Raw genomic sequence first — 26,687 nt, 5'->3', positions numbered from 1 at the left:
TATTTTATTATTAATTATTATTATTATTATTTTATTAATTATTTTATTAATTATGTTTTGGTCAAATACTCTTGCCTTCTCCACATGCCAAGGGCTTTAACTGTCAACCAGTAGAAAATTAAACTGTACATTTTGTCCTTCTAAGTCCGGTTAATTTGAATTAATTCGTTAAATTAATTCAAAAATGAAATCATGTGACCCACTTATATAATATTCTTTATATACTAACTTAAATAAATTGCTCTAAGTTATTTTTGCAATGCATTCTCAATTTATTTTCATACACGCTTTAGTAAGTTCTTTTATGTTTTTTTTTTTTTTTGTTTTTTAAAAATTTATTGTATAAAATTTGTTTTTGAAATTATATCACAACCCAATGGCGAGTCACATTTTTGGCATCAGTTGCAAATTCATTTTTTTTTTTTTTTGAATTTCCATTTAAATAAAGTCAACAATTTGCAAGGATGTATTGTATTTTGAGTCGTGTTTACTCATATCACAATTTGATTTTATGTCGCAGTGAATCAAATGATAGCAATTAATCGAGTCAAGTGCTTTTTGGGTTTTTTTATGTGGTAGACTCACTACTGCGGTTGATTTCTTCTGTCATTCATCCTTCTTCTGCCTCCCCTCTTCACAAGCCTACTTCTTGCTTTTTCCCCAATACTTAAATTACTGTACATTATATCCCAAGCTTTATTGAACTCAAAACAAAAACAAAACAAGTGAAAAATCTTATACAAATTCAATTTGGAAAACTAGAAATAAATGTAGATCTTTCTAATGAGAAAGATAAATATGTTGGTTTTTTTGTTGTTGCTATTATTGAAAAGAAATGAAGAAAGGAAAAGAAAAACTTAAAACTAAGATTTTATCGTTCTCTTTATTTTGAATTTTGATTAAGTCTTTGGGTCCTGAAACAACCCAGTATAGTTCCATAAGTAAGCGAAGGATCATTTATCTAAGGACTGTTATTCATCATTCCTTTGATTTTTTTTTGTTTGGGGGGGGGGGGGGGGGGGAGATTGATATAAATATGAGTTAATTCTTATAGATTTTCATCATGGGAGAGTGCCTACCTTTAGTCATTATTTTAAAAACTAATTTTTCCTTTGTGTATTTATTTTTTTAGTGTGAAGAATTTAATAATGAATTCGGATACAGCAAATAGAATTTTGTCAAAAAAAAGTCTGCTTTCGTTTTTTTTTGCCTCTCTGAACCATTCCTCCATTATTTCCTATATTTCCAGTAATCAATTTCATCCTTCTGACATGTCTATATGAGTATTAATATTTTTCATTTTTCTTTTTTTTTTCTTCTTCACAGGTCCTGGTCTAGTATTCATCATTTACCCTCAAGCTTTCAACACGATGCCGGCATCGCAGCTTTTTGCCTTCCTGTTCTTCTTCATGCTCATCTGCCTTGGCATCGACTCACAGGTGTGGAAGAAGACTCATACTTATAATGATAATAATAATAATAATAATGATGATGAAAATAATAATAATAATATATAATAATGATAATAATAATAATAATAATAATATATAATATAATATTAATAATAATAATTATTATAATAATAATAATAATAATAATAATAATAATAATAATAATAATAATAATAATAATAATAATGGTAATAATAATAATAATAATAATAATAAATAATAATAATAATAATAATAATAAATAATAATAATAATAATAATGATGATATGATGATGATGATGATGATGATGATGATGATGATGATGATGATGATGATGATGATGATGATAATAATAATTATAATAATAATTATTATCTTTATTGTCCAAGAAATAAATTTGTCATTTGGTTTAAAATGTTTGGAATTAAAAATACAATGCATAGATGGGCAAAAATACATTAATACAATAATAATGTATAAACATTAAAATGTAGATGAAGTTTCAAAACAGTTTCGAAAACCCATACATACTCTCTCTTTCTCACACGCACACCCCCACACACGCCCCCACACAAAAGCTCATGATTTTGGAGTGTCGTTGCTTTCACTCTCTCTTTTCCGACCATTTCAAGATTTTTCCAGAAATTTCAAATGGATTTTTTTTTACACTAAAAGTTGAGCTTTTATAAAGTCGAGCTTTTATATAGCGCAATATCCACTAAATTTGCTCAAAGTGCTTTACAAAGGGTCCTTGACCTTCAGCAACATGTAACATAAAGAACGAGACATGATGGTTGTTAGGTGATAATACAATGTTTTTTTGCAGATAGAGACAACGCTGTAAACAGCCAGGTACTCATTTTACACCTGAGTATGGTGAGAGAATGTGAGTAAAGAGTCAACTATGCGCCGTGAGGCTTGAAACCAGGATCTTCCGATCCGAAAGCGAGTGTCATACCACAAGACCACATAGCAGCTCACTCAAACTCAGCGACAATAAGGTCACGCCATACATAATTTTGTACAGAAAAACAAGCTTTGATAACAGCATTTAGTTCTTATGGCTATGAACAAACAATTTTCTTCGAATTTTGTAATGTGCAAAACAAATCTGAAAATGTTCATTGAACAGTAAGGAATGTGACGATTTTCTTGTAGTTGGTGAGGAAAGGGTCAGTTTAGTTGGTGAGGAAAGGGTCAATTTTTAAAAAGTCAAAAATATTTATCAACAAATATATTATAAAATTAAAATCTTTGTTAGTTCTTCTATGAATAAACAAAAACATTGACAAAACAGAAACTCAAAACTTTCCTATAATTTTTCTGTGTAAATTAAATGGAAGCTTCTATTTCATTTTGTCATTATTTTTACTTCTTCAATCCTTTGAGGAGCAACATATGCATTATACCAAATTGTAGGCCAAGGGGGTCTCAATAGCTCAGTTGATAGAGCACTTGCTTCTCATGCAAAGGGATTGGGAATCAATCTAGGGTTATGTTGAGATTTTTTCTGACTCCCCTGTCCACCCAGCGGTGATTTTGTAGCTGGGCCAATTAGATCAAACAGAGAATATTTTGCGATAGGCTAGTAGTCCTTTCCAAAGGGTAACAAGCAATTGCTATTGTTTCTTTATCGCTGTAGAAACCTAGATAGACCTCAGCTCCATGGGCCTTATGGCTCTAAAGGACTACTAAACTATAGGACAAAGACACATTTTGTACTGGATGGGGTTCCTGGCCTCTCATAATTGGCAGGGAGGTACTTTCTGTGTCTTCTATCCCCTTATATCTGTTTTCCAACTTGCTTTCTGTCTTTGTCTTGGAATGATGATTACTTGGTTTTGTCCTGACCCTAGCCGGATACCCTGGCTGAGAGGGAAACAGTCAAATGTATAGTTAGTGTTGGCAGATGATATTTTTTCCCTTGTAAATCATGTCTCTGTTTTGCACTGTATTATGTTTTGTTTACATATTATTTATGATTTGTAATCATTTGACTGTATTCCTCTTAGTGGGGACCTGTGCTTGTGTCTGAATGAGACTTTTAGGAGATCTCAAACTAAGTATTTTGATAGTGTGCTCTTGGAATCTACATCTGTTTCCTATTTGAACCAATTCCCCTTTGTCTTACCTTTTCTTGATTGCTTTAATTGTAATTCTAGAACTTATTACTATCCCATTTTCTTCCTTTTTACTGGCGCTGATACGACCTTAATTCATTCCAAGTGCCGTGAAACCCTTAAAAACAAAAACAATAAACAGATTTTTAAATGCAATAAGATAAAAAATGCCTTTCATCCTTTCACTTCTCTCCAGTTTGCATCTGTTGAAGTGATCGTCACGACAATTCAGGATCACTTTGGTAAAACTGTCCGCAAATATCTACGCAGGAAGGAATTTTTGGTGTTGATCGTCTGCTTCATCTCATTCCTTGCCGGCCTTCCCAATATAACACAGGTGACATGATTTGTGTTGATGTACATTTTTGTGTTGGTGTAAATCGCCAAGACCTAGATACATGGGGTTAATTTTTTTAATTCAGAAAAGTGAGTGGAGCAGGCACTTATGTTGGTAACAACAAGAGATGAAGTGAATAGAAAAGTGCCAGAAGACAATAGAGAATAAAAAATGTTTGCGGGGTGATGGGGTTTGAACCTGCGACCTTATTGGTACGACAACTTCGCCTGGCCGGTGAGAAGGTGACTCTACCGTATGAGCTATCAACGAATCCAAGAAAATTTGTATCAAACTCAGGTCATTCATTACTAGAGCTCTCTCTCACCGACTACTGGAGACCGCGGGTCCAACACACAACCATCGCGAAGTTTGATACGAATTTTCTTGGATTTGTGGATAGCTCATACAGTAGAGTCACGCTCTCACCGGCCAGGCGGAGTTGTCGTACCAATAAGGTCGCAGGTTCAAACCCCATCACCACCGCAACAATTTTTTAATCTCTATTGTCTTCTGGCACTTATCTATTCACTTCATCTCTTGTTGTTACCAACATAAGTGCCTGCTCCACTCACTTTTCTAAATTAAAAAATTCACCCCATATACCGGAGCATAGTCAATGTCTCAATTGTTTCTATGTTATATGTTTGTGTTGAGAATATTGGCTATTAAGCTTAACTGCTGGCCAGGTAACTTCGCGATGGTTGTGTGATGGACCCGCGGTCTCCAGTAGTCGGTGAGAGAGAGAGAGAGAGAGCTCTAGTAATGAATGACCTGAGTGTGATACGAATTTTCTTGGATTCGTGAATAGCTCATACGGTAGAGTCACGCTCTCACCGGCCAGGCGGAGTTGTCATACCAATAAGGTCGCAGGTTCAAACCCCCTCACCGCCGCGAAAATTTTTTATTCTCTATTGTCTTCTGGCACTTTTCTATTCACTTCATCTCTTGTTGTTACCTAGATACATGACTGAGTTAGGATATTGTGTGCTGTAGAAGAGTTTCTTCTTCTTCTTCTTCTTTTATTTTTATTATTATTATTAATATGATGATCATTTTGATGATGATTGTTATTATTATTATTGTTAATATTATTATTATTATTATTATTATTATTATTATTATTATGATGATGATGATGTGATGATGATGATGATGATGATGATGATGATGATGATGATGATGATATGATGATGATGATGATGATGATGATGATGATGATTATGATTGATTGATGATGATGATGATTATTATTATTATTATTATTATTATTATTATTATTATTATTATTATTATTAATTATTTATTATTATTTATTATTATTATTATTATTATTATTATTATTATTATTATATTATTATTATTATTATTATTATTATTATTATTATTTATTATTATTATTATTATTATTATTATTATTATTATTATTATTATTATTATTATTATTATTATTATTATTATTATTATTATTATTATTATTATTATTATTATTATTATTTGTTATTATTATTGTTATTATTATTATTATTATTATTATTATTATTATTATTATTATATTATTATTATTATTATTATTATTATTATTATTATTATTATTATTATTATTATGATGATGATGATGATGATGATGATGATGATGATTATGATGATGATGATGATTGCTATTATTATTATGATGATGATTTTTATTATTAATATTATTATTGTTATTATTATTAATATTATTATTATTATTATTATTATTATTATTATTATTATTATTATATTATTATTATTATTATTGTTATTATTATTATTATTATTATTATTATTATTATTATTATGATGATGATGATGATGATGATGATGATTGCTATTGTTATTGTGATTATTATTATGATGATGATGATTTTTATTATTAATATTATTATTGTTATTATTATTATTAATATTATTATTATTATTATTATTATTATTATTATTATTATTATTATTATTATTATTATTATTATTATTATTATTATTATTATTATTATTATTATTATTATTATTATTATTATGATTGTTATTATTATTTATTTGCCTCAATTTCAGGGTGGATTTTACTTCTTCTCCCTCATTGATTACTACGCTGCTGCCTTGTCTCTGATGATTTTGGCCTTTTTTGAAGTGATCGGCATTTCCTGGTTTTACGGTATGTGAGGACTTTTTACATGAGCGTTTTCTTAAACAGGTCTTAAGTAGAATCCCCAGCTGAGGAGAGCTGATGAACGTAAACAATTCTTTCAATTTATTAACAGACATTTTGAAAAGTCTTATCTTATCATTTAAAAGGCTAAATAGGATAATTTTTCCTTTCAATGCCTTGTACATGACACTATATTGAAACAAGCTCAATAGGGAATGGGATTAGCGGAAGAGTAGCGTCCCTTGATTGGAAGTCACGAGCGGAAAAGTTATTAGAGAGAGAACGTCATGTTGGTTGTGCAGCATGAGACACTTCACCGAAAGAGAGACGCATGCGCAAAGCCATTTTGACGCTCTCTCTGTAAGGTGACGTCCAATCAAGGGACGCTACTCTTCCGCTAATCTCATTCCCTATAAATCTTATTTGTTTTTGGTTATGACAAATATTAATCATAATACATATTCGTATTTTAATGAATTCAATTCTTTGTCGATCACTTTCTTAAATTGGTTAACAGAACCAGCGTTTTAAAAAAAAGTCAAATTTAATGCCATTCCAAATGTTAACTTTGCAATGAACTAATGTGCTAATGAATTTTGTGTAAATTTAGTTTAACACCTTGAAATATAAATTTTTTGTGGTGTACAATTGTTGTACCATTACAAACTAAAATGGCTGATGGACTTTCTTTGTTGTTCATTACAAGAGATGTTACCTCTGATTCATGGGTAGTAGAGATGAAATATGTTGTTTCACAATTTCTAAAATTTAGGCAGCACAATTTTATTTGGAAGTGAATTTGAATTTGTTATCGTTTCTAATTAATTTATGTTTTGTTCACAACGGTATTATATTCCAAATATTTGGACTTTTGCTTTAAAAACGTCAACTTGGCATCCCTGAGCCAATCTCTTACTTTTGCTTTTTCCAAATTTTCTAATTATTGCCAGATGTTTATAAGGAAATCTACAAATTCATATTGTGCAGTGAAAGTCGTCTGAAAGATGAATCTAAGCAATAATGCAGTATTAGATGAGGTTTTAAAAAAATCCAGTTTGTAATTGACACAAAAATTTTTATTTTTGTAGATGAAATATAATATATGTGGACACAATCCTTTAAAACACTTTCCCAAGCTGACATATCAAGCAGTGGTTCAAAATGTCGAAGCTCATTCTTCATTAACGAAAATAATCGAGAAAAGCAATGCCTATAAAATTATAATCATCCTCATACTGTAAGAAATCATCTTTATTCTCCACCATAACGAATGAAAATTATTTCCACGTTTCATAGTTGTAGCCACACTTTGAATTTCTAGGACCGAGCACACCCTGACGTAATACCGCTTGGACTTGGAGACGGAGGGGCACATTTTATGTCATTTAAAATTTTTTTTTTATTTTAGAATAATTTTTTTCTTTATTATTATTATTTATTCTTTCAGGAGCAAATAGGTTAGCATCCAACATAGAACTGATGACGGGATACAAACCTAACATATTCTTCACCGGTTGTTGGTATGTCGCCTCTCCCCTACTTATTTTGGTAAGTTTTACATAGGACAGGAAAACTCTTTCCCAGTGTGAGATTTTAAAAAACAAAATACTATGTTGTTCAATCGGGTGGTCACAAATTTTTTTTTTTTAATTTGACATTTTTCAAATGGTTATATCTCCTAAACGATTCAACCAATATTCATAAAATCACACACACATGCTATACATAAATCTATTTTCAAGCAGATTTTATAAAATTATTTTAATTTATGTGCATTTCAAAATTTCAAACCAAATTAAGTTCTCATTCTAGATTCTATCTGTTAATTTCAATCAGTTACCCATAAATGATATAATATGTTGTCACAATTGAATAATTTTGACAGTTTCGGGCATTGTTGAAAAAGTACATGCCATTTTCACCAAAGGCCCGGTAGTCAGTGAGTTAAAAAGGGTCTTAGTATTAGTATAAGGGGCAAAATGGCCAAGTTAATAAGGCATTGCACGTTCACCGTTCACTGAGATGATCAGGTTTGAGCCCAGCATTTGGCATCTTGAATTTCCGTTTAGCAAGAAACCCAGCCCCTATTGCCTTATACCAAAGTGACAAATTAAGGAGCATGCGCTGGTGTAAGATTAAAGATTTGAAAAGGTGTGTATGAAACAGTCCCAGACAACGCGGGAAGTGAAAAATACAAGAAAAAAAAACATTAAAAAAAAAAAAAATCAGCCTTCCTCAACCAAGTGTTGAACCTCAGACCACCTGATTACTGGTCGGAAGCACCTGGCACTCAGGAGGTCCAAGGTTTGATCCCCAATCAACTCAGGCTGATTTGCATTTCGCTGATCGGTATATCTGAGGTCTAAGGTTCAATTCCCTTTTGAGGTGGGTTATTATTATTATTATTATTATTATTATTATTATTATTATTATTATTATTATTATTATTATTATTATTATTATTATTATTATTATTATTATTATTATATATTATTATTATTTATTATTATTATTATATTATTATTATTATTATTTATTTCCTGGAATAAACTTTTGCAGGGCATCTGGATATTCAGTATGATTCAATACAAACCTCTCTCCTTGGCGGGTTACGAGTATCCACCATGGGCAGTAGGGCTGGGGTGGGTCATTGCTCTCATCTCTGTCATCTGCATTCCCATTGGTATGGTCCAGGCCGTCTACAAGGCAAAGGGACACTCTCTTGTCAGGGTTTGTAATTGATTATTGATTGTTTTAAAAAATGGAGCTTATATGTAGTGCAATATCCACTAAACGTACTCAAAGCGCTTTACAAAGTGTCCCTAACCAACAGCAACACTTAACAAGGAGAATGAGACATGAAGGCTGTTAGCTGATATTACAATTGTTTTTTTGACAGAGACAATGCTGTTAATGACCAGGTACTCATTTTACACATGAGTATGGTGAGAGAATGTGACTAACTGACCTTTTTCAAGGACTCAACAATGCGCCGAGCGAGGCTCGAACCCAGAACCATCCGATCTGGAAGCGAGTGCCATACCACAAGACCACATAGCGGCACAGTGGTGAAGATATTCATGCTGGTGTGTATATTGTTAACAATAGTGAAGACATTCATTCTGGTGTGTTTATTGTTACAATAGTGAAGTCATTCATTCTGGTGTGTTTATTGTTGACAATAGTAAAGACATTCATGCTGGTGTGTTTACTATTAACAATGGTGAAGCCATTCATGCTGGTGTGTTTATTGTTAACAATGGTGAAGCCATTCGTGCTGGTGTGTTAACAATAGTGAAGACATTCATGCTGGTGTATTTATTGTTAACAATAGTGAAGTCATTCATTCTGGTGTGTTTATTGTTAACAATAGTGAAGTCATTCATTCTGGTGTGTTTATTGTTAACTCTGGAATACCCTGACTCCACCGATTAGAGAATTCGAGAATATTTCAAACTTCAAATCTGCTTTAAAAACCGACTTTTTCACAATTCATTTTACACCCTGCAGACTGTAATATTTGTATACTAATACTTTAGTAATCATGTTATTTGTTTCCATGTTTTAAAAAAAAAATCCTGACTAACTGTGTTCGTAAAGTAATTCATTATCTGTAAAGCGCTTTGAGATGTTTTCGTTCATTTATTATTATTATTATTATTATTATTATTATTATTATTATTGTCATCATCATCATCATCATCATCATCATCATCATCATCATCATCATCATCATCATTATCATCATCATCATCATCATCATCATCATCATCATCATCATCATGTGGATAATGAATGGCCGACTCATTTACATTTTTTATTTTAATTCACAGAAATTTAAGAATTCTTTCAAAAGTCAAATTGAAGTGGAGAAATCGGCTCCGGTCTTTCCAGTGTCAGACGACACACAACAATATGATGAGAATGAGAAGATGAAAGGAGTTTATTCTAAAGTTTAGACCCAGCCTAAATAGTTGATCAACGCACCCCAAAGAACACTTTAGACTTGTTATGTTCTATGTCTATTGTTAAAAACTTTCTCTTCTCTGTATTTTTCTCGAACTCACTCAACCCTAACACCGACTATATTCGTAGTTTACCCAGGTTACTTTTACCCCATGCCTATTTATTACATTTTTCTGAGAAAATTATAGGCATGGTATCGAAGCTAATGTTTTTAGTTTTTGCATATGATAGTTGAATAAAACTATCTATTTACATGCTCATTTTTAATACATTTTTTCCAATTTTGAAAAGTAGCAAAACTCTCAAGGTTTGAGTGAGTTTATGTAGAAAAAAAATGATTGCTTTAAAAATATTTTGTTTTCTTTTTTTGTTATTGATGTTGCCCATGTTGTTTTTTTAAAAACATTGTTCCGTGGGCTTTTAAAGAAAATTATTAGAAACAATTGCAAGTTCCAGTCGTCTTATTCCTAATGTGTAAGCACCAGGACGGAAGTTTACTTCAGCATTCAGAAAGTTAGTAAATTTGTTTTGATTTTGTTATTCTCTCAAGTTCGTGATGAACTAACCCATTTGTTTTGCTCTTACTTTGTTTTCATTTCATTTGTTGTTTCTTTGTTTTAATTTTTGCATTTTCTTTTGTGCTTAGTGCACTTAGGGTCCCAATAGCTCAGTTGGTAAAGCACTAGCTTCACACGCAAAGGAACTGAGATCAATCCCAGGTGAAGTCGAGATTTTTTTTTCTGCCCCCCTTGTCCAGCCAACAGTGAATGGTTAGCTGGGTCTGTTAGATCTGGTGGAAAGTGTTATGGTGGTCGTCTTTTCCTGTGATGAAGAGGTCGTCAAAGTAAACGCAGCACTGAGGTATATCTTTGAAGAGTGAATCCATGACTCGTTGAAATAAACCGGGACTCGAACTCAAACCGAAACACAGACGTTGATATTGGAATAAACCTTTGTGAGTGTTGATGGTTGTAAGTTTTTGCGACTCACTGTCTAAAGGCAGCTGATTGTAAGCATTTGAAAAATCGATCTTCGTGAACTTCTCGCCACCGGAAAGTTTGTCGAGTAGATCCTCTGTTCTAGGAATGGGGTGCTTGACGTTTTCAATGCATTTGTTTACTGTTGTTTTGTAATCACCACACAATCTAATAGAATTATCTTTCTTCTTTACTGGAACAACCGGGGTGGCCCAGTCAGAAAATTGCACTTTTTTGATTATCCCATTATTTTCTAATCTTGTAATCTCTGTTTCTATCCCTTCCCTAAGAGAAAAAGGAGGTTGCCAGGCTTTCGAAAATTTTGGGACTGAATCTGGTTTCAAATGAATTTTGACTTCGTGATTTTTTAATTTGCCGTTGTCACCAAAAACATTACTAAATTTGTCAAGAACACTTTGAAGCGAGGGTGATTGGTGTGTGGATCTGATGGTGAAACTTTCATTCCATTTTAACTGAATGTTAACTAGCCAGTTTCTACCGAATAAGGGTGGTCCCTCTCCTTCTACAATGAGTAATGGTAAATTATGAACTGAATTGTCATACGAAACACTGACTATTATCTCATCACGAACTTTGACTTTTTCTCCAGTGTAAGTTTGCAGTGAGCAGGTCCTTGGTTTGATCGGGGTCTCGGCGAAGAAGCGTTGGTAGTCATTGTAGGAGATTTCGCTGAGTGCAGCACCAGTGTCAAGCTGGAATGAGATAGGGCAGTTGTTGATGATCAAGTCTATGCTGATGGGGTTTAATTTAGATTTTGAAATGTTGTATAAATGTAGATCTTCAAAATTCCCACTAATTTGGTTGTCGTCATCAGTCTCTTGAAGAAGATGATTTTTCTGGTGTTGCAGTCGTCGTTCTTGATGAATGGAGGTATTAGCACGACATTTTAGCGATATGACCTATCTTGTTGCATTTATAACAGGTTTCATCACGGAATCTGCATTGATGTCGAGAATGTGGTCCACCACATCCATAGCATGGTTGTCGACGTTGTTGTTGTTGTTGGTTACTACGTTGAGGATGTTCGGGCGTTGGGTTATGTGAACGAGAAGTAGATCTGGGAGTAGCACCATGTGGATATGTTGTGCCATGCTTTCTGGAATTTGTGCTGGGGGGTCTTGAAATTGTTGAAAAATTTCCTTTAGGCATTTGCTTACTGAAGTTGAGGTCTGCAGCATGATTTAGCTCCTTAGCACCAGAATGAGCTTGCAAAATTGAAGAGGATAATTTCACAGCTTTTTCTAAATTTAAATCAGGTTCTACTAATAGTCTTCGCTGAACTCTTTTGTCGTTTATGCCAGTTACAAATTTTTCACATAGTCTTTCACTTAGGGAATTTCCAAATTCGCAATGTTCAGCCAAATGTCGTAGAGCAGCAATGAATGCGGGCACAGTTTCATTATGATGTCTTGTTCTCTGATCGAATTTAGCTCTTTGTAAATATTTTGGAAGTTTGGGTTCATGATGATCTGTAAGTAATTTGCAAACTTGGTCAAATGTTAATTCTCTTAAATTGTTTGGAGCTGCTAAATTTTTTAATAATCTAAATTGTGATGATCCAATAACTGTGATTAAAATGTCTCTCCTTTTGTGGTCTTCTTCAATTTGGTTAGCATCCAGGTAAAATGACAGATGGTCTAAATAGTCCGAAATTGTTTCTTTTGAAGCATTGAACTCACTGATATTGCCAAATAAACTAGACATCTTGAAAATGATGACACTAGAAAAATACCTTCATGAGAATAGAAATAAGATGTTGTAGGTTTTATCCTCGTCGCCAAATGTTATGTTCAAGGCTCTTAATAGCCTGATGGCTCTGGATAGCCAACGGGGTGAAATAAAGAATGAACTCTGAAGACTCTTGTAAGCACTTGTGAACGATGATTTTATTTACATCCTGTTTATATACATGTAGACAAAAAGGGCAAACAACTATAATTGACTAAAATAGCGCGATATAAAGATTCAAGGGAAATAATTCTTACTTTACTAATTTACACTAAAATATATACATGGTTACATCCCTTTGTTCATAATTGGCATTCATACATCTTTCATACAGGTTACAATAAATTTCTCTTTCAACCCTTAGAATCTCAATCATTACAGAAAGTAGTTTGCAATAGACTGGCGTCTCAAAGGGTAGCAAGAAATCACTTGAAATGTAATTGTAAGCTTAACATACAAAGCAGTCTTTCCGAGCCTTTAGTTCCATAGAACTGGAGTTTACCCCAGTTTCTATAGTGTGAAATGGAAAATAACAATTGCTTGCTATCCTTTTGATAGGATGCTAGTCTATCTCAAAGCATTTTCCACCAGATCTAACAGACCTAGCTACCCAATCACTGCTGGGTAGACAGAGGGGTCAGGAAAAAATCTCGACTCCAACTGGGATTGATCTTGATCCTTTGCATGTGAAGTGACTGCTCTACTGACAGCGCTGTCAGGACCCCCTTAACTCTTTCAGCGCTGAGGCTATATTCGTATTTCAATCACAAAAAAAAAAAGTCTGATACCTGATTGAGGCAGCATGAGAAGGACAATACTTTTGTAGAAAGTAGGATTGGATTACATTATTATTTTTGCCTTTCAAGACCGGTGGCACTGTGCGGCCATTGGTCAGTAGAACAGATTCTGCTCTTGCTGCACAGTGCGGCAAATGGCGCTGAAAGAGTTAACATACAAAACTCGAGTTAAAATTGATGCCTTCATTGAAAAGAATGAGAGTTTTGTTCCTTCAACTTCTAAAGGCTTCAATTTTTACAATTCTGGTCATTTTATTTTATACTTATATTCAATTTTTCTTCGTCTCTATATCATTCCCTGGGGTCCTGATAGCTCAGTTGGTAGAGCACTCGCTTCACAGGCAATGGGACCAAGATTGATCCCGGGTGCAGTCGAAATTATTTCTGACCCCCCTGTCCACCCACCAATGAATGGATAGCTGAATCTGCTAGATTTGGCGGAAACCACTTTGCGAGAGACTAGTGTCCTATCAAAAAAAGGGTGACAAGCAATTGCTATTGTCCATTTCACGCTATAGAAACTGGGATAAACTCCAGATCCATGAACCTAATGGCTTTGAAGGACTACAATATCATTCCCAGATATAACACTGTTTTGAGATAATGGGACACATTTAAGGTTTGAACCAAAAAAAAAAAAAAAAAAAGACAAAAACAGTGGAATCCCGATAAATCAACCACCGCTAGGACCAGAAAGATTGGTTGACTTTAATCAAGGTTAACTTTATCAGTTATCAATGGAACACACTTACCTAAAAGAACAATAAATTTGGGACCATTAAGAGGTGTTCTTCTTCTTCTTCTTCTTCCTCTTCTTCTTCTCCTCCTCCTCCTCCTCCTCCTCCTCCTCCTCCTCCTTACTACTACTGAATTGTTAGTCTGTAAATTCAACATTTTGAAGATTCCACATACTTTTGCATTGTCCTTTCACTGGAGATGTGGGATTATTTCACTGCACTGCCTACATTATATTGTTTTAAGTGCGAAACAGTCTTTAAAAAGTGTATTGTAACCATTTCAATGCCTTTCTTTTTGTTGCTGACCTGATGCTTGTGTCCGAATCTACCTCCTGAGTAGTTGTAGCATCTTAGAATATGTAGCTGTAGCTGTAGTATTATTATGTTTTGTTTCTCATTTGTTTAGAATTGGCTTTCTTTTTCTTGGGGGCCTGTTAATCATGGTAAATTCCAGTATTATCATTTGGTGACCCCGTTAACTTTTCAATTTGTTTGTGATGATGAGACTCTAAAATGTTGAGGGCAGCATCAAACTCGTATTCATTGACAGGAATATCCACTATATCTTTGGTACATGAAGATATCGCAGGTCGCAATGTTAAGTCGTTCAGAATTTACTCATTAGAATTAGGTACCAAATATTTAGGATTAAAAAAAAACAACAACTTTTGTTTGATTTATATTAGGATATTCTTGGGAGGGGTTGGGAAAGGAGGAGGGAGGGGGGAGAGCTTCGTTTGCTAGAATTTTTGTTTTTGATTTGATCAAAAATAAAATTTCCATTGATTGATAGTGAAAAGTTAGAGAGAAGACAGCGGTGAAAGGTATAAATCTGAATCTGAAGAGATGGGAACAAGAGCCGGATTTTATCAGTAGGCAGATAGAAATTTACAAGATAAAAAAAATTGCCCCCCCCCCCCCCCGCCCACAATAATTTTTTTAAAAATCAGCTTGGCTTATCTGGGAATCGAACCTCACACCTCCTGGGTAAGTCGAGGCAGATTGATTTGTTGGGATGATATTTTCTTATATTTTTCTTCCTGCTTTGCCCGACACTGTTTCTTACTCAAATCTGATCTTTTGAATTGTTTGTTGTTGTTGTTTTGTTTGAGGGTGAGAATAAAGGACTTTCTTCTATAGGGACATTTACATGAATATTCGATCTCCAATAGTGTGCCATTTATAACTGCAACTATAATTATAATGATACCGGTATTTTATGTAGGACTAAATGAAATAACCCGCTCCGCTAGGATGTGGTAATATATAGAATTTCATTGTTATCATCCTCCACCACCACATCATGGTTATCCTCGTCATCATCATCATCATCATCATTATCATCATCATCATCATCACCATCATCACCATCATCATCATCAATCATCACCATCATCATCATCATCATCATCATCATCATCATCATCATCATCATCATCATCATCACACCATCATCATCAATCATCATCATCATCATCATCACCATCATCATCATCAATCATCATCATCATCATCATCATCATCATCATCATCATCATCATCATCATCAATCATCATCATCATCATCATCATCATCAATACCATCATTACCTTCATACTGATTACGTCATCACTATCAACCAACATTTTCACGACACGTGTGATTTGATTTAAAATTAATCTAAAAAGGCCCAAACTAAGGCTTCAATAAACTTGACTTTTGTTTCTCAGTGAAAGTCATAAGAGAGTAGCTTTTAACGTCTTTTGATTTTATAACAGTTATCAAGTTCAAGTTCGTTACTCAGAATAAATAATGTCGTTATTCGTTATTTCCCAATTTCTCATCTGATTGGTTGTGTTATTTTCAATTCATTGTAATTTACCATCACAATTATTTTGAAATAAAAAAGATACTTATTCGAAAACTCACGGAAAAGTTTGTTTTGTATTTACAGTTTCGATAGCCTTTGCTTTGTATTATTTATTTAACCAATTAACTGCCGTACTCTTGAAAATAATACATGTATTTAAATTTTTGGTCAGGAAACTCGTCCTTCAAATATCGATCGATTCAAATGACCCTTGACCATCATCTTTGTAAAAACTCACAAACCTGGGACACTCGCGAATATCTTCCTTTACAGTCCCAGGTTTGAAAATTTTTGCCAAGATGAAGGTCATTTAAATCGTTTGATATTTTAAGGACGAGCTTTCTGGCCAAAATCTTAAATTTAAATACATGTTTTTCCAAGGTGAGGCAGTTAACTGATTCATGTAGTACGAGAGATAAATCTATTTTCCCTACTGCACTGATGTTTACTAGTCTTTGTTCTGGGTTGAGATTGCTTGTTTTTTTTTTGTTTTGTTTTTTACCTGGTCAAGGCGGGGATTCTTAGCTGGGAGTTAGACAGTCAAGTATATAGTATCTTTTTTTTTTTTTTTTTTTTTGAGAAGGGATATTTCTTTCATCGTAAATCACCTCTCTGTTATATACTATTATGGTTATCCATTTTTAAAGTATTGTTGATATATTTTTTTTATTATTAAAAAAAAAAAGGATTTTAACTGCGCTTGCAACACATTTAGGTCATATCAGCGCCAGTAAAAAGGAAAATTGGATAGTAAAAACATTCTAGATGTAAAATGGCTTGAGGACAATGTAAGGCAAAGGGGAATTATTTCAAATAGGGAACAGATGTAGATTCCAAGAGCACACTATCAGTGTACTTAGTTCGAAATCTCTAAAAGTCTCACTCAGACACCATCACAAGATCCCCCAAAGAGGAATGCACTTAAATTTTTATGAAACAATTAAAAATAAATAAATAAATAAAAAGAATATGTGTATATATATATATATATATATATATATATATATATATATATATATATATATATATATATATATAATATATATATATATATATATATATATATATAGTCGGACTCTTTGCTTTAAAAATGAGCTCTTATATAGCGCAATATCTACTAAACGTGCTCAGAGCGCTTTATAAGGGGTCCCTGGCCAACAGCAACACATCACATGTAGGACGGGACATGACGCCTGTTAGGCGATTTTACAATTTTTTTCGGACAGAGAGAACGCTGTTAACCATCGGGTACTAATTTTACAACTGAGTACAGTGAGAGAATATGAGTAAAGAGCCTTTTTCCAAAGATTCAACTATGCGCCGAGACAGGCTCGAATCCTGTACCGTCCGACCCGAAAGTGAGTGTCATACCACTAGACCACATAACCCCCGATAAACTAACATAACCGCACAATCTCGATGGGACCTTTAATAAGCACTTCGGTGGATTGATCGTGGAATCTTCTGTTCCGTATTTGAACCAGTCGCCTTTATCCTGCTTTTAGCATTTATTCACTTAAGATATAAATACAGCTTAAGAGTCCCTCTAAACAATAAACATTTTAAAATCCTGAAATAATCTAGGCGTTAGACGCAATGCAGCTCAGAGGTGCTCGAACGGAGGTCAGTTGTGTATGTGTGTGTATATATATATATATGCGCAATATCCACTAAACATGCTCAGAGAGAGAGAGAGAGATATATATATTATATCAATGGAATGCCTCACCAGCAAGGCCATCCCGCAGATAATCAGACAAAAATTAAAACTTTCAAATAAGGAACTGTGTTTTCAGTCCACCAGTGGACTGAATACACAGCTGTGTATTCAGTCCTTCGGAAGAGATTATAATTATACGAGTAAAACTGTTTGGTCGAGCACGAGAAGGCGAGGTGGCCGTCTGATTTAGCACAGCGTAACTGTAACCGAGTTGGGATGAGTTAAGTGTTCAAGCTCCTTTCTAGGCATAATATTTTCTTTCTTTCTTTCTTTTTTTTTTCCATTTTTTTTGTTGTTTTTTTTTTTTGTTTTGTTTTTTTTTTTTGTACTCCCTTAGCAAACAAATTCTTAATTTCAACTTCAACACGCTGTCACCATTCCTGGTGACTTGAGAAGTTTGAACGACATTTAACATTTTTTGAGAAGTTTGAACGACATTTAACATTTTTTATTTATTTACTTTTACTCACTTTTAATATTATTATTATGATTTAGAACACAGTGAGACTTCAAAATGTATTGCCTTGTGCATTCATTGTACGTAGCAATACGAGTCAGGAGAAAAACGACACAAAAACAAACAAAACAAAACAAAAAAAAAAAAAAAAAAGAAAGAAAGAAAACAAAACAAAACAAACAAAAAATGTTAAGAGAACAACTTTATAATTATAGGGTCTTGAATATGTTTGAGGGATCGTCAGACTGAGGGAGAGAGAGAGAGAGAGAGAGATGGGGGGGGGGGGGAGGAGAGAGAGAGAGAGAGAGAGAGAGAGAGAGAGAGAGAGAGAGAGAGGGGCTAGAATAGTAGAAAGGAAAAAATGGGATACCAGTTAAAAAAAAAAAATTTTCAACTTCAACACGTTGACTTGAGAAGTTTGAATTTTTCTAATTGAATTACTTTTACTCACTTTTAATATTCTTATTTTAATTTATAACACAGTGAGACGTCAAAATTTATTGCCTTGTGCATTCTTTGACTTGTACGTAACAATATGAGCCAGGAACAATAGCGCTACAAGCCAAATGACTAGGAATGATTGTGAAAGAAAAAGACGTTGGAAGATGACAAAGTCAAGACTGCCCGAGGCGCGCGGGGGGGGGGGGGGGGCAGTGATCGGTGTGAAAAGTGACCAAGTAGAACCTTACTCGGGCAAACAATACTAAATCTCTGATCTCCTTGAAAAAACTATCGGTTTTGATAATCACAAAAATTCTAACGGACCAGGGAAAATTAAAATAGTTAAGGAAGATGACTCTACATCCTTTTGTTTTTAAAGGTTTGATGGCGCTTATAAAACATTGAGGTCATTTTAGGGCTAGTAGAATGGAAGAAATGGGATACCAGGAAACAATTCTAATTTTACAAGACATGACAGACAACAATAGACTAGCCCTACAAGAGGAAGGACAAGGGATGATTTTGAAAGAAAAGGATGTTGGAAGAAGACAAAGTCAAGACTGCCCGAGGCGGGAGGGAGGGGCACAGGCGTGCTCGAGGCCAGTGATCGTTGTGAAAAGTGACCAAATAGAACCTTACTTGTGCAAACAATACCAAAACTCTGATCTCCTTGGAAAAATCATCGGTTGTGATAATCACAAAAATTCTAGCGGACTATGAAAAATGAAAAATAGATATGAATGTTAATTTTAAATTAATCATAGAAACATTATTCTCTGTGAGGCCAATTGTGGCAAAATCGGCCAGGCCAATGGCTATCTAGCAGCCACGGTAAGAATCTCGGCGCCCGATTTCGAGCAACTCTCATCAAGACTTTCCGAGAGTAAATAAAACGCTGTATATGATTTATTAAGCCGTCAAATTGCCATAAATATTATGCCTGTCCATTTCTGATTATGCCTAACCTCAGTATCAACCTAGAAAGAGGAGCTGCGTTAGCTCTCCTCTTTCTAGGGTATCAATATGGTCAATATTGATTAAGTGTCGTCCTTTTTAAGTAGTTTTATTTCCGGTGGACTGAATACACAGCTGCGTTTTCAGTCCGCTGGTGGACTGAAAACACAATTCCTTCATATAAAGTTATAAATAAACCAACGGCTACCAATAGAGGGCTAAGGAACCACTTTGGTTGAAAGCGAAAGGAAAAGTTGTAGAGTTATTGCTAGCAACCACTAGATGGCTAGTACGAGAGAGACATATAATTTTCCTGTTTCATTCATCACTTTTACTTTTATGAAATGCCTGGAATACAAACGTTCATTTTCGTTTTAACATAAAATGTTAAAAAGAAAGCTTTTAGCGCCTGCATCACCAGATAACTCTGAGAATTCGTCCAAAATTATTGGACAGGCTCAGGGTCAGAGTCAAATTCAGAATTACTCCGGTTCTGGCGCTTCATCATCACAAACTAAAACTTCAACTTCGATTCCAAAGTTTTTCAGTGGTATTAAAAAAAGTTCAGAGGCGCACACGGAGGAGGACCGTGAAACCAATAAATGCTTAAAGATAGAGACGTGTAACAATCAATGGACTCATTATCGCAGAGAGAATCTGAACCTAGATTACACTAGACTGTACGACGGTAAAAAAGCATTCGAATTGATAACCAGATGTGAAACTGAAATAGTATACAATAGTGGACACCTAGCTCAAGTCAGGATCTTTGGAAAGTGGATTGACATTCCAAGGAAACAGGTATGCTGGCTCATAACTACTTTTTAAAAAGTTCTGTCATTAAAATTTAAAAAAAAATTCTTTTGAAGGCGGTCAAGTTCAAGCCTTTGACTTTAAAATTTAAAAGAATTTCTTTTTATAATGACAGATGATTGCCACTCTAATTTATTTTCACACCAATTATTAATTTATTTCACAGTGGTATGCATAGTCTAGTTGCTGATGTGTATGGTGGGGCACATTGTTCTTCCCGGGTGATTGAGAAATTTACCAACAAAAACTTGAGCGCGAAATTCATGTGCTCCTGATTACAATAACTAAAAGTTCAAGCCTATCGAGAATGTCATGGTCTTATGGTATGACACTTGCCTTCAGCCCTGTAGGTTTCTGGTTTGAGTCCTGCTCTGGGCGATACAAAATTGAGTCCGTACTCAAGTGTAATATGCGTACCTATTGGCAGCAGCGTTGTCTCTTTAAGAAAATAATTGGAGAAGCTAGCCTATCTGTGAAATTGTTGGAGCGTGTTCTATTAAACCGATGGGGGCCGGTCCTAGACACTGCCCTGCCACCCGAGCAGGAAGGCTTCAGGGAAGGAGGTGCACCAAGGAGCAGGTCATTGCCCTTACAGAGCATATTGAGCACGGGTTCGAGAGAAAACAGCAAACAGGTGCTGTCTTTATAGACCTATCAGCGGCGTACAATACGGTCTGGTGCGAAGGGTTGATGCTCAAACTTGCAAAAATCATAAGGTGCAAAAAGACCTTGAAGTTGTTCTCTTCGATCTTAGGGGAAAGGCAATTCCACGTCGCGCTGGGAGACACCGCGAGCAAAGTAAGGAAATTGAAGAATGGGGTCCCTCAGGGGTCGGTACTTGCGCCAATGTTGTTTAACGTTTACATTAGCGATATGCTGAACACTTCCTCCCTGAGGCTGGGATACGCGGACGACTGGGCACTCATTACTCAGAGTAAAGTGTGGACCCGTCTCGAGAGCGTACTCAGCGAGGACGTCACCAGACTCAAATCCTACTTTGACAAGTGGTACCTGAAGATGAACACTTCAAAAACCGTGGCCACTGCATTTCACTTATGCAGTAGTTGGCACACCTGCAAACTGAATGTCCTAGTCGGGGACCAGCCACTCCCATATGAGCCGCATCCAAAATATTTAGGGGTGACGTTGGATCGCAGCCTTACCTATCGAGTGCATCTCGAAGGGGTTGCCCGGAAGATAGAGAAGCGGAATAGTCTTCTGAGGAAGCTGGCGGGATCGACTTGGGGCGCTAGCCAAGCGCTCCTGAGAACGTCCGCCTTGGCACTATGCTATTCCACTGCGGAGTATTGCGCCCCAGTGTGGGGTAGAAGCAGAAACGTTGAGAAGGTGGATGTAAAACTTTGCAAGTCGATGCACATAGTGTCAGGAACGCTAGCAACAACCCCTAGAGAATGGGGCCCGATAATGGCAGCGATCCAGCCCCCCGATTTCCGGAGGGAGACGATTACGGGAAACTGGCTGAGTAAGATCAAAGAGAGAGGGAATGGGGATACCCCTCTCATGCGCATAATGGACGGTGCCCCCGTTTCGAGACGAAATAAGTCCCGGCAACCCTTGTACGCAGAATCCCTGACTACGGACAGAGCTGCATATACGAGATGGAAGTCGGTTTGGACGAATTCAATCCCTCGTGGGGGCGGGGACCTACACTCCTCTAAGCTTGGTGAGAAGTTGCCAGGCTTTGATACCAGTAAGAGGAGACACTGGGTAGCTGCGAATGAGCTTCGGTCGAGGAGCTGCCTAACGGCAAGTGCGTTACATCGGTGGGGTCTAACTACCTGTCCAATATGTCCACGCTGTGGGCAAGAACCCGAGACGGCAGAGCATCTAGTCGAAAGGTGTGTTGTGACGATGCTACCCGGCGGGTTTGCGACGGTGCACGAATGCGGACCGGACTTTGCTGATTGGGTCGATCGTAATAACATAGTAGTGTGAACCACAAGAGGCTGCATCTGTGATAGGCGAGATCATGTCTCGTCCTAGTTTTTCAGTTGACATTAGACCCTTGGTAAAGCGCTTTGATCACTTTTAGTGGAGATTGCTCTATATAAAAGATGAAGCTCATTAAGCTGGACCTCCTTATTCCATCTCCTATTTGTTTATCAAATGTTAATCTAAATCTAAGACATGATTTATCTATGTTGAGAATAATTATAATAGGCTTAGCAATGGGGAATTGTCCATTTCTATGTGAACTATGTTTAACCAAAACCCCCCATATATACAACTAACTACCTGTCACATATCCAATTCATGTCAGGTCGTTTGTAAGGAATCCACTCGCAGTCCCCATTCCTCCTACCCGTTTGCAGCTGTTATTCTTATCCAACCCCATCTGAGCAATCCCGCAGCCTCCTCTCATTCTTGGCCTTCCATTTCTTTCATAAACAGGTGGTTTTTGGGCTTGGCTCTTATTCTTTATCCCTCATTGTTATTATTATTGTTATTATTATTATTATTATTATTATTATTATTATTATTATTATTATTATTATTGTTGTTGTTGTTGTTGTTGTTGTTGTTGTTGTTGTTGTTGTTGTTGTTGTTGTTGTTGTTGTTGTTGTTGTTGTTGTTGTTGTTGTTGTTGTTGTTGTTGTTGTTGTTGTTGTTTGTTGTTGTTGTTGTTGTTAGTTGTTGTTGTTGTTGTTGTTGTTTTGTTGTGTTGTTGTGTTGTTGTTGTTGTTGTTGTTGTTGTTGTTGTTGTTGTTGTTGTTGTTATTATTATTATTTTTTTTTTATTAGTAGTAGTAGTAGTAGTAGTAGTAGTAGTAGTAGTAGTAGTAGTAGTAGTAGTAGTAGTAGTAGTAGTAGTAGTAGTAGGGTGGTGGTATTAGCAGTAATAGTATTATTATTATTATTATTATTTTTTTTTTTATTAGAAGGTAGTAGTAGTAGTAGTAGTAGTAGTAGTAGTAGTAGTAGTAGTAGTAGTAGTAGTAGTAGTAGTAGTAGTAGTAGTAGTAGTAGTAGTAGTAGTAGTAGTAGGTGGTGGTATTAGCAGTAATAGTATTATATTATTATTATTATTATTATTATTATATTATTATTATTATTATTATTATTATTATTATTATTATTATTATTATTATTATTATTATTATTAATATTATTTTCATGATTAATTTAATTATCATTATCTTAACTTAACTACTATCATCATCAGCATTGTTTTATCATTATCACTTTTGTCATTATTTGTTTCTATAGGTTGCCTTTGGAGATGCTGGACTGACATACACTTTTTCAGGGAACACCGTACCTGCTAAACCATGGACTCCATTACTGCTTGAAATGCGAAATGATATTTCTAAAGCCTGTGGATACGACTTCAATTTTGTTCTTGTAAATCGGTTAGTTGTGTAGAATTTGAATAATAATTTTGACCAACAAATGGTTTGTTATTTGTAAACCACTTCCTCAGACTGGTTGATTGATATGTTGGAGTAAAATATAAGTAAAACAAAAAAGTGAATCAATTTGATGTCAATCAAAGCGACATGAAATGGGAAGTTTTAGAATACCAGTCCATGTTGTCTTTATTAAGCACAATCATCGGGAGGAAGATTCCTTGTGCTTAATGACAAAGCATAATGTGGACGTTTCGGATTTCCTGTTTATTAACAAAACACAATGAATGAAACACTGTGGACGGATGAGAGATGTGAGAATGGTGTAGTTGTGGTTTGACACTCCCCTTTGGATTGGAAGGTCCTGGGTTCGAGTCTGCCTCTGAACAGCTTATATTGAGTCCTTGGAAAAGGTTCTGTATTCACATTCTCTCACTGTACTTAGGTGTAAATTTCATGCGGCCTTTAACACTGTTGTATCTGTTGGAAGAAATATATAATATCCCCTAACAGTAACTGGTAACATGTCTCGTCCTACATGTTATGCGTTGCTGTTGGCTGGGGACTCCCCTGTAAAGTGCTTTTAGCACTTTTAGTGGATTCACTCCCATAGTTGGCAGGAGGTTTCTTGCTGTGTCTTCTATCCCTCTATTGATGCCATGCATTTAGGCAAAATCATAACATCCGCCATCCAGATAAAATGTAACAACACACAGAACCGTGTTAAACTTTAAACGTTTACAGTCTGATTGGTAGAATTTAGTGAGAACTTATCATAAAAATTGCTGTTTAAAAGAATAACAAAGAGCTGAGTGGCGTAAATTTCATTCCTTCTCTATCTATTTTCTGAGTTGCTCTGTCTTTGTTTTGGAATGGGATCACTTGGTTTTGTCCTGGCCCTTGTTGAAGTCCTTGGCTGAGAGGGAAACAGTCAAATATGTAGTATATGTATTAGTTTTGGGAGATGATATTTTTTTTCTTTGGTTTGTAAACATTTGAGTGTGTTTCCTCTTAGTGGAATCCTTTGCTTATGTCTGGTGATCTTAAACCAAATACACTGATAGTATGCTCTTGGAATCTACATCTGTCCCCATTTGAACCATTCCCCTTTGTCTTACTTTTACTTGTGTGTTTTTAATAGTAAATCTTGACATTTTTGATTATCCCATTTTCTTTCTTTTAATTGGCGCTGAAATGATAAACAAGTCACAAGCTCCATAAATAGCCTTAAAAACATAAACATAAAAACAGCAGAATCTCTATCAGAACTTAATACTTTTTTTTGTATCTTCCAGCTATCAAGATGGCAATGAATACATGGGGGAACATAAGGACGATGAAAAAGATCTGTGTCCAAACCATCCCATTGCGTCTTTGTCTTTAGGCCAGCAAAGAGACTTTGTCTTCAAACATCAGGACTGTCGGGGGAAAAACGCCAAGAGGAAAATCGACAAGTTGACAATCCAGCTGGAAAATGGCAGTCTGTTGATGATGAATGCCCCTACCAATTCCTACTGGTACCATTGTTTACCAAAACGTCCAAAGATTCTTGAGATGAGACTTAATTTTACCTTTAGGAAAATGATTCCCTCTCAATGTAAAACAGTGAAAAACTTTGTGGATGAAAAAACTTAGCAATTGTCTTGTCTTGTTTGCCTCATACTCTAAGTGAAGCTGTGGACTTTAAAAGTAACAAACAAAAATGAATATAACAGATTTTAAAAAACACTATATACCAAACACGGAACATTTCGGGCTCAAAACCCTTCTTCAGCCAACAACACAAAAACCCCAATAAAACATTAATACATTGCGGGAGACTCAAAAAAAGGTGACATCATGGTTAGAAAAATTATGCCATTTTTGTTCCATCTGTGGTTGCCTTCTTTATTTTTTTCCAAATAGGAACACAATCTCATTTAGACAATGAAAAGTTGGGCGGGAGTCTGAAAAAAAAAGTGATATCATCGTCAGAAAAATTATGCCATTTTTGTTCCATGTGTGGTTGCCTTAGTTAATTTTGCCAAAAAGGAACACAATCTTATTTAGACTATGAAAAGTTGGGCGTCCTCTACGTTTCCACGCTGCACTGAGGAATTTTGATTTATTTTAATGGTCTTTTTTTTAGAGTGTTCTGTATCTGTATGGTTGGCGCTGAAGAAACCAATGGTCTGGTTGTATTTCAGCAGCATCCTCATTGGGCACGGGCCCATGTCAGTCGGGCCTTGAAATCGTTTAGGTGTGGTGCCATGATGACCAATTCATCCAGCCCATTCCACTCCGAGATAGTTCTAATGAAGAAAGAATTTCTGTAGTTTTGTGTTCTTGTCTGTGGGATTTTGAAGCAGTTCGAATTGTTTGTGGCGTATCTGTCAATGGGGTTTTCGGTTATGTGGTTGGCGAAAGTGAGTGCTCGGATTTTTCTTTTGTTTGGTCGTGGCGTGAAAAACGAGTCTGCCTTTATTGATGGTATTTGATCTGTTATTATCTTGAACATGAATGACAGACGGGTTTCTTTTCTTCTTTGTTGGAGGCTGATGAGATTTCTTTCTTCTTACATTTTTGTCATGCATCCTGGGGTTCTGCTCTTATAGTTCCCAGTTATGAACCGGGCGCCTTGTCTCTGGACTCTCTCAAGTTTTTGAATATCCTCTTTCAGGTAGGGGTCCCAGGCAACTGCTCCGTATTCCAATTGTGATCTCACAAGTGCGAGGTAGGCATTTTGTTTGCATGACGTTGGGGCGTGGCTAAGATTTCGGCGGAGAAACGCGAGGGTGCAGCTTGCCTTTTGGGTTATTTTGTTAA

At 35.3% G+C, this 26,687-nt stretch overlaps 3 protein-coding genes across 3 annotated transcripts in view; 2 read left to right on the top strand and 1 right to left on the bottom strand.

The window, feature by feature from the left end:
* LOC144967626 (sodium- and chloride-dependent GABA transporter ine-like) overlaps nt 1-14,197 on the top strand; it is a 76,772-nt gene extending 62,575 nt beyond the window's left edge. The window contains exons 8-13 of the mRNA XM_078905136.1: nt 1,327-1,439; nt 3,749-3,889; nt 5,960-6,059; nt 7,501-7,601; nt 8,613-8,783; nt 9,887-14,197. Coding sequence (XP_078761262.1) covers nt 1,327-1,439; nt 3,749-3,889; nt 5,960-6,059; nt 7,501-7,601; nt 8,613-8,783; nt 9,887-10,012 — 752 coding nt within the window. The 3' untranslated portion in view covers nt 10,013-14,197. The remainder of the gene's footprint in view (nt 1-1,326; nt 1,440-3,748; nt 3,890-5,959; nt 6,060-7,500; nt 7,602-8,612; nt 8,784-9,886) is intronic.
* On the bottom strand, nt 10,804-12,721 carry LOC144969215 (uncharacterized). The gene is made up of 2 exons (XM_078908327.1): nt 11,983-12,721; nt 10,804-11,873 (listed from the first exon to the last, which is right to left on the bottom strand). Exons 1-2 carry the CDS (start codon nt 12,719-12,721, stop codon nt 10,804-10,806), a joined length of 1,809 nt encoding a protein of 602 aa, XP_078764453.1.
* A 5,707-nt stretch (nt 14,198-19,904) lies between the features above and the next one.
* Nucleotides 19,905-26,687, top strand: part of LOC144967625 (DNA oxidative demethylase ALKBH2-like) — an 8,380-nt gene continuing 1,597 nt past the window's right edge. Inside the window, exons 1-3 of the mRNA XM_078905135.1 lie at nt 19,905-20,502; nt 23,743-23,885; nt 25,178-26,687. The exon at nt 25,178-26,687 is cut by the window's right edge and continues 1,597 nt beyond it. Of these exons, the coding sequence (XP_078761261.1) occupies nt 20,086-20,502; nt 23,743-23,885; nt 25,178-25,517 (900 nt within the window). The 5' untranslated portion in view covers nt 19,905-20,085 and the 3' untranslated portion in view covers nt 25,518-26,687. The remainder of the gene's footprint in view (nt 20,503-23,742; nt 23,886-25,177) is intronic.

Source organism: Berghia stephanieae, chromosome 3 (assembly GCF_034508935.2).
Source record: "Berghia stephanieae isolate SIO BIC M18660-M18661 chromosome 3, UCSD_Bste_1.3, whole genome shotgun sequence".
NCBI classification, from domain to species: domain Eukaryota; kingdom Metazoa; phylum Mollusca; class Gastropoda; order Nudibranchia; family Aeolidiidae; genus Berghia; species Berghia stephanieae.
The sequence above is the reverse complement of the archived record's forward strand: the minus strand, read 5'-3'. Positions and strand labels throughout refer to the sequence as shown.

Coding starts and splice junctions, on each gene's coding strand:
- LOC144969215 (XM_078908327.1), bottom strand. CDS start 12,721: ATGTCTAGTTTATTTGGCAATATCAGTGAGTTCAATGCTTCAAAAGAA. Junction 11,874..11,982: donor ACAACCATGCTATGGATGTG/GTGGACCACATT, acceptor CCATTCATCAAG/AACGACGACTGCAACACCAG.